This window comes from Natrix helvetica (assembly GCF_964273705.1).
Source record: "Natrix helvetica genome assembly, chromosome: 2".
In the NCBI taxonomy this organism is placed as follows: domain Eukaryota; kingdom Metazoa; phylum Chordata; class Lepidosauria; order Squamata; family Natricidae; genus Natrix; species Natrix helvetica.
The window spans coordinates 217,966,099-217,978,367 of record NC_138552.1 but is presented as its reverse complement, the minus strand read 5'-3'; the positions used below and the strand labels follow the sequence as shown (position 1 = coordinate 217,978,367).

The following is a 12,269-nucleotide window of genomic DNA, read 5'->3' as shown; positions in this document are numbered from 1 at the left end:
TAGATGCAATGAAAAGCTTTTTCTCTCAATAGTATTCAAAGCCGAACGGAGTTGAGAAAGAGACTTAACTGCAAACCATTCAAGTGGTACCTTGAAAATGTATATCCTGAACTAAGGTAAGATTTTATGCCTCTATAAAATTATTTGTACTGATGCCAGACTAATAAATGTAGTTTGAACGTTTTGTCTTCTGGGCCTTTCTTCCAATCTCTTTTCTGTCGGACCTAATTTCTTCACAACCTGCAGCATGTTTAGGTGGTGGATATCAGCCTAAGACAAGCTCTGGCTGCCCATTGCCCATGTGCCATAGAGGGTTGTTCTTCAGCAGCCAAATCAGTCAGTTGCCATAGTCATATCTGGGGCATTTCTGCATTGTTAGTCCTCCCTTTTTACCTCCGAGAGTTATTGACTCATTGGAAACCTTGAAGATAGGACCAGATAGTCTTGATTGTACAGCAGTGATAAGAAGAGCCAGAGCAGATGATAGAAGTGTTTGCATAACCATAAGTACAACCTCATCATTTCCTAAATGGGAATTCCTGAAGAGGAAGTAATTTTCAGGGTGGGAATAAGAATGGACCCACACCATTGAGAAAACAAATGGCATTGATGATCACGTGCAATTAGGTCTATTTTTTCCCCTTCATTTTAATGAAGGACGTTTAACCCAATCAGTGCAATATAATTTTCTTACAGCTGAATCAGCAAGTACATTATGGCAGAATTAATTGTAGAAGCAAGCTCGAAATTGTCCTAAGCCATCCAGAGTCACCCGTGTCAGCTGGGTGGCTATAAACATTTGTCTAATAAATAAATAAACAAATCGTGTCTTTATTAAGTGCGATTTTAAATCTATTGAAGTTTGAGGGCCTGCGGATTGGGAAAGTTGTCTTTGTAATTGCAGACTACTCTATATCATTGCTCTCAAGGTCTCCAGCTCTTCTGGAGCTTAGAGTGAAGTTTGGGGAAACCGAGTACAACTGAAACTTGGGAAAACTCTACTGAACTGCGTAGCTGCATATCTAACATTGATGCAAAGTAGAATAAGCACTTGAAGTTGCATTTTAGTTAGAATGAACAAACTTTTCTCTCTCTTTTTCCCCCCTCAGGGTACCTGATCACCAGGATATAGCTTTTGGGGCTTTGCAGCAAGGAACCAATTGCCTTGACACATTAGGCCATTTTGCAGATGGCGTTGTTGGTGTTTATGAATGTCATAATGCTGGGGGAAATCAAGTAAGTATTATAACAATACATTTAAAAAATCATCACCTGGTTCTTAAATAGGAGTGGAAAATCAACTTGTTTTTCTAATTCTTTGTAATATCCCAATCTGAACTTGGATTGTATGACCATGGGTGCCTCAGTATCTGTTACTTCAGGCACAGATATTCAGCACCATTGTGATTAAGAGCAAAAGGCCATTAAGCATATTTATATTTAGATGTGTATATGTATCAGAGGTGGGTTCCTACCGGTTCGGCCAAGTGGGTAGCAACTCAGCCTCCCACGCCCCTGAACTGGTTCTCTCAGCGACACCTTCTGCGCAGAAGCAATTTTTTAGTGTTGTGCATGCACGTGTACCATGCATCAAGTGTGCGTGCACTGCGCGTTCCTGAGTGAACTGGCAGTAGCAGCAGTACTCTTTGGCCGAGGGCCCAGATAACTCAAAATGCAAGAAAAACAAACCAGATATTCAAACACGGCTCTAAGACATCGACTTTCTTCACTTCTAATTTCGAATGGTTGTTTCCTGCAAATTTCTCCTCCCAACGCCTCACCTATAAGCTCTCTTGGGAGGGGCCAATCCCCAACCACCTGTGCTGAATTATCTTCTATGAGCCTTCCTATGTAATTGCTGATTTCTATTCTCAGCCCTTCTCACTCTAGCATCAGGGACAAACTGCCTTTCATCCTCCCCACTGCTCCATGCCTCAAGTGCCTCCTGGTGGCCAACCAGCCCCTCTGGTCCCTGCTCTGAATCTGAACCCTGCACAGGGTCCTCCACGTCGTCCAGGGCAGACTCAAATGATCCCTCGCTATCTGAGTCCATCAGCAGCTCAACTGGATCCTGCTGGGCCACAACATATACCCATATAGAAATACATACATAAACACACTTTAGTAATATAAACTTTACAGCAAAGGTTTTAATATGAGGGATATGAAAAAATAAAAAGGTTAAAACTAAAAGACGAACTATAGAAGAGAAATGAAATAGGAAACAGTATTTTAGTTGACCTGCCCTTCTCAGTTGCATGGGTTTATTTCTTTTCTGAATGAAAGGTAAGTACAGCGACCTACTCTGGATGACGAAGACACCCCCTCCTTCCCTTTATGAATTCTTGTGACGGGGAAGTACAGCTCTTGAATCCAATGAATTTTAACGTGGAAAAAAGCAAACGTTTTACATTTAGGCAGGGAAAATCAAAGGTTTAAGTACAAATTAGGTGAGATCTGGCTCAAAAACAGAAACTGTGAGTGGAGTCCTAGTGGATGATCATTTGAATATGAGCCAGCAGTGTGCAGCAGCAGCCAAAAAAGCTAATACAATCCTGGGTTGTATAAACAGAGGCACAGAATCAATATCATGTGAAATATTAGTGCTGCTTTATAAAACCCTAGTAAGACTACACTTGGAATACTGTAACCAATTTTGGTCACCATACTACAAAAAGATGTTGAAACTTTGGAAAAAGTTCAAAGAAGAACAACTAAGATGGTCAAAGGCCTGGAAAGTAAACCCTATGAAGAACGGCTGCAGGTTTTGGGTTTGGCTAGTCTAAATCAAAAGAAGAATTAGGGGTGACGTGATAGCAGTATTCCAGTATTTGAGGGGCTGCTACAAAGAAGAGGGGGTCAAATTATTCTCCAAAGCACCAGAGGGCAGGACAAGAAACAACGGTTGGAAACTAATCAAAGAGAGAAGCAACCTGGAATTCAGGAGAAACTTCCTAACAGTGAAGACAATCAATCAGTGGAGCAGCTTTCCTTCATAAATCGTGGGTGTTCTGTCACTGGAGGTTTTTAAGAAGAGACTAGACAGTCACTTATCTGAAATGCTATAGGTTCTCCTGCTAGAGCTGGGGGTTGGATTAGAAGACCTCCAAGGTCCCTTCCAACTCTATTCTGTTCTAATTCTAATTCCTTGCATTTGCTGTGAAAAAGAGCAGACGCTGAAGAGCAAATGGCTGTAGCTTGGATGCCTTTTGCTTAAGTAGGAGGCTCATCCCTGCTGCCTGCCTGGCCTCTGACATCAAGAGACTTTGCTTGCCAGGTTGCAAAAGGTGATCACATGACCCTGGGACCCAGCAACCGTCATAAACATGAACCAGTTGCCAAGCATCTGAATTTTGATCACATGACCATGGGGATGCTGCAATGGTTGTAAATGTGAAAAATGGTCATAAGTCACACGTTTCAATGCTGTTGTAACTGAACGGTCACTAAAAGAACTGTTGTAAGTTGAGGACTACCTGTAGGATTGTCTTATCTGGTTAACTATGATAACAGCATGCTGTTGTGCCACAGTACCAGCAGATGGCGGTATATGACAAATTATTTCTAATTAACCTTAAAGATTGCTGTAAGTCTAGTGAATATAGTACATAAATCTAAACATATTCTTATCTAATATTGAGCTTCCAAAAAAACATGTTATTTGACTTTTTTTCCAAAGGAAAAAAAGGAATGCAAGTTACCAGCAGTGTCAGACATTTACTCCCTCTGCCGCAGTAATCGTTTTATTGCAATATGAGATGCGAATAATGTGAAATACAAATATTAACTGCAATATAAATCAGAAATAGTTAACACTATGATGGCTTAGATGAGTTAAAACTTTAAAAATATAGTTTCTGAAGGCTTAATAAACTTAAGGTTGTATGAATCGTACAATCAAAGCTAAGTATGGATTTGCTAGAGAATTTTAGAATGCATACCCCGAAAATAAGACAGGGTCCAATTTTCTTTTGACACCCGGAATAAGCGTTTGGCCTTATTTTCGGGGAGGTCTTATTATTTTTGAGATGCAGGAGGCGGCAAGCATGGTCACCTCAGGGCTGCTGCTGTGTTGCAATATTTTCACTGAGGGCTTATTTTCAGGGGAGGGCTTATTGTAGCGCATGTGCTCAGAAGCTCAATTGGGCTTATTATCTGGGAATGTCTTATTTTCAAGGAAACAGTATTTTATAATATAAAATATAATATCAAAAGATTTCTGTCCTTGAACTTAATTCTTAATGTCCTTGAACTTAATGCTAGAACCCCCACTGTACTGTTTTTTCCCTATTATTTAGAAATGTTGAAAAGAAAAAAGGAGCTGCTAAGTATTTGATTTCTAACTTTCCTTTTTACGTCTTCAACATTTCATTATTAAATTAATTTTCCCCACAAAATAGTTAGATAGTTAGAAGGTAGGATTAAAAGAGCTGGAACGATGGCAGTCAGGATGCGTATGTAGAGGGTAATTCTGTGTCATTGCTTTATGTTCCAGGAATGGGCCTTAACAAAGGACAAGTCAGTGAAGCATATGGATTTGTGCCTTACGGTGGTAGATCGAGCTGCTAGCTCACTCATCAAACTTCAGGGCTGCAGAGAGAATGACAGTAGACAGGTCAGTACCTGGAGTGCAGCCACAGTTTTGAATACTCTCCAAGATGAGATGTGGCCCTCTAGACTTATACCTGTCCCTCCTTATGAACTCTGAACTCTTGGGATTTGTCCGCTGTGGGGTTTCTGGCATGCTGTTATAACGCAATCCCATTATAGTGTCTATAGCACCTAGAACCCAGGCATTCAGCCTCTGGTGTAGCTTAAAGAAATGTTGAAAAATTGCCATGTTATCAGTGAGATCAAAGATAACATTTATTAAATATAAAAGACTAATCACTTAATTGTGTTTAATTAATTTGTGCTGTTTTTTTAATTAAAGTTGAACTAATATAAAATTGAAATAAATTTACATTTTTGTCTTGGCTGCGTCCTTTATGTTCAGGCTAGTCCAGAGGTGTCAAACTCGATTTCATTGAGGGCTGTATCAGGGTTGTGCTTGACCGGGGGGGGGGGGGGGGGCTGAGTGTGTGTGGCCAGTTCAACATCACTCTTGTCAGGTGCCTATGGTGGCATGTGGCCCTCCTGAGCCCCATTTTCACTGGCAGAGGGTTGCAGGAGGCTGTGGCAGCCGAAAGCGGAGCTTGAGAGCTTGTTTTCACTGGCAGAAGCACCGCGGGCCAGTCTTTCACTGTTTCCAGGGTGATCCCGCAGGTCAGATCTAAGTACCCCACGGGCCGGATCCGGATACTGGGCCTTGAGTTTGACACCCCTGGGCTAGGTCATCATTTAAAGGACTCTGACCTTCAGATTCCCCAAAGTGTCACATCTCTACTTCTATTTCTATCTATTTGCTGGTGGAAATTGCTCATAGAAATAAAGCAACCGCCTGGCATCTGTATTAAATATCTGCTCTTGTTCTGGTTATGCCACATGACTGTTACATTAATTACTTCTAATTATTCAGGATAATCTTTTCTTCAGACCTTTCCACTGCTTGTATGCATGGTCTGCATATATGAGTCAGCACAGTCTAATTGTAGTATTTATTAAGCAAACTGCAGAGGAAAAATTGCCAGTTTTTCTGACTAGTACCACACCACCTATTGACATCTTGAGTCAAAAAATGTTGGAAAATAAGAACTATGGACTCCAGACGATTAACAATCACATTACGGTAGAACCTCTGGTCACGAACGCTTCTGACCACGACCAAATTGAGTTCTGACCAAACAATTCACTTTTTTTTTTTAATCTGGTCACGAACACATACTCAGGTGGCGATCAAACACGGCCGCGGCCAATTTCCCCTTCCGCACCACTTTTTTTGTAAGCGCCAAACAACAGCGACCTCGTGTGGCCACTACATTAATTTTGGTTAGGTTCGGGTCACAACCAAATCGGGTTGTGACCAAAGTTATGGAACGAATTATGGTCGTGACCAGAGGTTCTCCTGTATTCATTTCACTGCATTGCAAAAGTAAGGGAAACTTTTCATAGATTTTTTTTTAAGACTAGTTTTTTTCTACTATCAGGCAATATACCATTAATTGTATTTTTTGCCAAATAATTTTTATTTGTTGCTTTTTTTAAAAAAAGGATTCTGCAACAATCTGTGGTACTTTTATTCTGTGGAATATTTAGGGTTGAGTCTTTTTAAATATTTTAAAAATAGCTTATCTGTAATTAAAATTTCTCTATTTGTTAGTCTACCTGTACTTCATATATCTTCCTTTATATCACTTTCTGCAGGTGAGCTTTCCTTGCTGCTTTAATTCCTTTTTATTTTTGAGCTTTTAATTTTGTCCTAGCCTTCTGATTGCTTTCCTCCCGGTTCATAGGATAGTTTAAAGATTAGCAGTGCTACAACTATGACACTCATCCAGATTAGTCAATTGTAAAAACTGTCCAGGATTGGAAGACAGTCCTGGACAGAATGGTCTAAGTTCATTTTCGTAAGCCTTTTTTCCTGTGTCATTTAAGATTGTAGTCCCAGGGAAGAGGCCGATCAACTCTTTGTTGCCCATGTCATCTTCCAGTGCCCATTTATGTTCTGTTGCTGGTCTTTGAGCCAACTCTTGCTATTTCAGAAATAATGCTATATAGACTCTAAGAAGATAACAGCAAACTGGATAGTTTTTACAAAATTTGTCCTTACCTAAGTATAGGAAGGACTATGGAAAAATCCAGTGTTCTTGGAGGGTGGGGGGGGGGGGAAGTAGAGCAGATGACAAAACTATTTTAATTATGAAGACATTTTAAAGTCTGAGAGCTTGAAAGTTGTTTTCCTTTGAATGCAGGCTGAATGGTTTGGAGCCCATCGTAAGGCGAGGTAGTCCTCAACTTACGATCATAATCGAGCCCAAAATTCTGTTGTTAAGTAGAGATTTCATAAGTGAATTTTGTCACAAAATTTTACCTTTACTTTTCTTGCCACAATTGTTAAGTGAATCACTGCTGTTGTTAAGTTAGTAACATGGTTGCTAAGTGAATCTGACTTTCCCATTGACTTTGCTTGTCAGACGAATACAAGGACACTGCAACTTTTGTCATAAATATTCAAGCATCTGAATTTTGATCACGTGACTGGGGGGGATGCTACAACGGTTGTAAGTGTGAAAAACGGTCCTAAGTCACTTTTTTTCAGTGCCATGGTAACTCTGAACAGTCGCTAAAGGAACTTTTGTAAGTCAAGGGCTACCTGTGTGCCCCATCAATAAATATCCTCTAGAACAGTGCTTCTCAACCGTGGCGACTTTAAGTCCTGTGGACCTCAACTCTAGCTGGCTGGGGAATTCTGGGAGTTGAGGTCCACAGGACTTAAAGACGCCAAGGTTGAGAAGCACTGTTCTAGAATGACCTTAGGAATATTGGTTATTTTTTTTTAATAACTAATAATAAATAATATTTTTAAATTGTACTTACTTAATCTGTGTAACTTTTTTTCTTCTAGAAATGGGAACAAATAGAAAGCAATACCAAACTGCGGTACGTGGGCAACAACTTGTGTTTAGACAGCCGAAATGCCAAAAACGGCGGTCTGACTGTTGAAGTCTGCAGTCCTTCGCTGTCTCAGCAGTGGAAGTTCACACTGAATCTACAGCAGTAGAAACGCTCGGACAGACGTAACTGTCTCATTTCCTAAACCTTGGGCAACATTTTGATTGCATTACTGATACTTTATATACCTCAGTATTCCATCTTTTTCTGAAAAGTGAAGGTGAACATAAGGAAATCAAAGGAACTGGGGATCCTGCCGTCATCTGATCAAATGTAGCTGAAGCAGTGCTCATCCCCTCCCCACCCCCCCACCCCCCTCCTTCCATCAAGGCCTGTTGGCCCCTCTCCACCTTCAACCCAGTATTTTCAGAGCAGACGATTAACATCCTTAGAAACCACAGATACATGGTAGAAACCTGCTTTCAACACAGGGAAGGGAAGGGCATACTTGGGAGGGAAGTGGCTGGAAGAACTTCACGAGCAGCCTCCATCATTCACATAAAAATAGATGTTTGTGGTTTCCAGCAGTCAAAAGCATCATTTGGAAGGTTTTGCCATGTGTACTTGGTATATCAGATCGTGGATTTTTTCTTTCTATGACGAGACTCTAGATATAAACGCTATATATAAATATAAATATATAAATATATATATATATAAAATATATATTGTCGAAATTTACAACTTTCTATCGATTTTTTCATCATCCTGTAATTTATCAACAAAGCGTTTTAACACTTGACTGGAACATAGGTTGGACAGTTGTGGAAGAACAACATTTTTGTGAAGATGCAAGTTTGTGCCACTGCCTTGTGTTCACATGCAAACACTGGATGCTTCTGCTTTGTAAAGTGTGCCTATTTTTTTTTAATGCACTTCGTTCTCCTAAAAGTGGTCAGACCTCCTCTGTTGCAGAGGTTGGTGGAATGGCAGAAAGAAGCTTGCCTGCTTCATCTCACCAGCGTACCTGTCACTTTCTGTTCAAGGAATGACATGCTGTGTGCTCTGGATAACTCCATGTATTTGTACTGAGCAACTTTAGACTACCTTGTGTCGAAAACTAGGTTTTTTTTAAAAAAATGCAGCTTTGGGGCTTCGGTTCTTGGTTTCTCCTCTTTGCCATCTCTTACTCCTTTTGAAAAGTTGTCAGAATGACAGATAGCACAAGACCCACAAGTAGCCTTCTTGTGAAATTACAAGCAAGCCTATGGCTAATGGCCAACGTTGCAGCTGTGAGGCATCTGCTTCGAGTATCATGGTTTCAGGTTTTTCTTTGCGTCTTTTCAGTATGTCTCAACAGTGGCGCAGAAGTAAAGCTTTGTAAGTAATGGCTCCATTCCGCTGTTTTTATATCATAGCAATGCCATCTCTGCATGTCTTGTCCGCATCAACTGGTGTTTTTTTTTAAAGTAAACACAGTTTATGTAAAATTTTAAACAGAGAAATGAAAACGTACACAGAACATGCCCCTCTCCCCAAGTGATTACAAAATGACAAAGGTAAATTATTATGCAATCATTTGTTGACAGTGTTGGTCTTCTAGCTACATGCGTTTGAGAGTATTCTGTAAAGTGCATTTTTCCATGACGGCCACAATGGGCAGCTTTCCACTCAGATGAGGACTCTAGTTTTGCAATGTTTCAGATAAGCCGGCGAACCTTTGATTTTATATGGCATGCTTGTGGTTTCCGTTGATACTGTATTGAGATACTACATTGTTTTAATTAAGAATGGTGATTCCATTGATAGGCTGAATGTGAATATTACTCTTTTCCAGACTAAATTTGCCTCCCTGTGATTAAAACCTCTCATGTAAATTATGTCCTTGACAGGAAAAATAATAAATGCGGTCTTTGCCTTTTTAAAAAAATAATCATTTTTTAAAGGCTGCCCAAGTCATGAGATGAAGGTAACATTCATTTATAAAATTGGAGCATTGGGGAGAGCATTGAAGTGCTTATTACGTAACCAACTAATTATAATCCGGGACTTCTGAGGAAGAACTTCTGAGGGTAAAGGAAGCTAAATTGTAAAGGGTTTTTTGAGAGGCGGAGGTAGAAGCTATCCAATAAATAGCTGATTTTGAATTCTGAAAAGCTACTATCTTGACTAATATTTAAGCAGGTGTGTTAGCAGGATTTCCAAAAAGTCTTAAATGTTATCTATGTGTTGTATTCGAGTTCTAGGGATGAAAGTGATCATTAGGCATGGACGCTGGATCAGAAAATGCAGTAATGTGATACTAGCTATGTTTACATGACACAGTGTGCCAAAGTTATTTACTGTGACTACATTCTTTTTTTTTACACAACTATGGACTTCATGTGTATTGTACCAAGCACTGCTTTTGCACACCTCCTTGTCAGTGCAAAAATACTAAAGACCTTGTTGGAAAAGATTTTCAAGCGAATTGAAGATATGCAGAAACAGTCAGTGGTTTTGAAGTTAGATACAGGAAATAGTTGAACCTTCCCTTGATCTTTTTTATTGTAAACTACCAGGAAATTTAATAAGCAGTTACCATGTCATCTCTGTCCTAATCTTAGCTTCTTTAAAGCAAAAATAATGGTGGTACATGTACATTTCCTTTTACAAATTAAATGTGCTTTAGAAAATTATTTCTGTTGGTTCTTTAAAATCTGCTGTACAGAGCTTGTACTTTGTTCATTTTATAGATGGAAACCATCCTTGAATAAACTGTTTGTTTAACTTAAGAAAATAAATACTTTATAGATAAGATAACAAAGTTTGCTGTCATTCTGTCTGCATGTGCTGAAAACCTACCTGATCAGTGTTCATGAACTTTAGTGAACAGCTCTTGATCTACTCAGTTGGTCAACTCTTGCCTATTACCTTTATCTGCCACAATGTCTACAGTTAACAATGAACTTGGGACATTTTTTCCGCATGTGCTTCACAACCAGAAAGTTGTCTTATGGGGAATTTAAAAACCCTACCTTCATCTATATTCAGGTCACCTGTGATTGATTTTCACCAATTTCGTATTTCGTAGTTGAGAACTGATTCAAGCAAGTGTTTTATTGCTGAATGCAGTTGTTATATTGTAAACAAAAATCTAAAACAGTGGGCACAAGCCTCTCTTAATACAGCTATTTTACCTTAATTTTGTTTGAGTTAAGGAGCACTTCACAATCTGCCTACAATTTAAGTGTAGGCAAACATACAGCCAAACATAATTTGTATTTCTTAAAGATTAGATTGTTCGGTGAAATGTGGTATTCTCATCAATCACTTACGTCAATACAAATTTAGGAAAGCTTGATCTTAGTGTTTTAATTTTGAAAACAAACGGGCAAAACTAAAATTTGAAATAAAAGAGCTTTAACATTTATTCTCATATTAATATACATACTAGATTAAACATGGTTGGCTTTGCAGTTTCTGCACACTATCATAGTTGTTTACCTATCATGATTATTTGATTTATCAAAAGCAACAATTGTATAACTTTCTTTTCCTGGACAAATTTATCTTAAGACACAGGCTTGTTTATGCAATTGAATTCTGTTTCAGACTGCAAAGCATAAAGAAAATTATGTTCGTTTTATTTCAGTGTGTTACTAACCTGTTCATGTTTGACCACGTGAATGCAAATATATAAATATCCATTTTTTTGTTGTTGAAAGCATGTTAGATTTCAGCAATTGAATTCTGCGCTTAGGGAATTAGTACACATGAACTACTTTTATAAAGGAACGTGTTATTTTTTTAAAAAAAAATAACTTAATTCATGGAAGTAGAATTGAAAACCATAATTGGAATCCAGCAAAATAAGGGGACCATGGTGTAATATTAGGCTAGTCTTCTAAGCAGTAAGTCCTCATAGTTAACAATTGATTCCTTTTTTGATTTTCCTGCTGCCAACCCGACTTATGCAACTGAGTCTTGTTCATGAGCCTTCAATGAAAAGCCATTGTCCTTGGGTAACCTGTTAGTAGCGCTTCGTCCAACGAGCAGGAAATTAATTTATCAGGCACAAAGAGTACAGAGTTTAGCCTTCCTGTTCTAAAAATTGTGTGGCTGAACTAGGAATAATTGTACTTCTTTTCACCTAAGCCAGAATTGAGGGCTCTTTGTGTCTGTTTTGCAATGAAGCTCCAAACCAAAAATTGCAAGCATATGGAATTCGTGTATTGGCATGTAAGTTAATAGTAATTTTGAATTTTATAAACTTTGTCCTGACTACTTTGCAACAAAGAGGAAATCCACATTTGTGTTCCTAAAAGCATCGTACAGAGTCACTTTGAGTGAAATCCAGTATCCTCAAAGATCACTGTAACAGATTGCAATGACACATGGAAATGAAACACATTTTTCTAAACATGTTAGATAACATATTTCAGAATACTTCCCATCCCCATATTCATAATGACGTATCCTTAAATACGGAAATAGGTTTAGCTAGTGTGTGTATCATGTTTAGATAGTGCTTTTTTCTATCCACAATCAGCATGGAACACAGTTAATGCCAAGAGCACTTAAACTGACTTCACAGAGTATCAGGGTAGGTATTCTTTGAACCTAGACATAGCTCTATTTTATGATTTCTTGAAACAGGAATCAAAGGATTTCCATTTGCTGTTTAAATCAGAAGGATTCAAGTAGCATCTGCCCCAATCAATATATTTCATTAAAAGACAAGATATGGTGGCCCACAACAGATTTCAGATTCATTGGAGTGGCTAGACTGATGCTGG

At 38.8% G+C, this 12,269-nt stretch overlaps 2 protein-coding genes across 2 annotated transcripts in view; one reads left to right on the top strand and one right to left on the bottom strand.

Moving 5' to 3' along the window:
• GALNT2 (polypeptide N-acetylgalactosaminyltransferase 2) overlaps positions 1 to 10,297 on the top strand; it is an 81,750-nt gene extending 71,453 nt beyond the window's left edge. Inside the window, exons 13-16 of the mRNA XM_081942208.1 lie at positions 33 to 116; positions 1,110 to 1,236; positions 4,496 to 4,615; positions 7,505 to 10,297. Of these exons, the coding sequence (XP_081798334.1) occupies positions 33 to 116; positions 1,110 to 1,236; positions 4,496 to 4,615; positions 7,505 to 7,660 (487 nt within the window). The 3' untranslated portion in view covers positions 7,661 to 10,297. The remainder of the gene's footprint in view (positions 1 to 32; positions 117 to 1,109; positions 1,237 to 4,495; positions 4,616 to 7,504) is intronic.
• AGT (angiotensinogen) overlaps positions 1 to 12,269 on the bottom strand; it is a 341,767-nt gene that overhangs the window by 129,213 nt on the left and 200,285 nt on the right. The window lies entirely within an intron of this gene.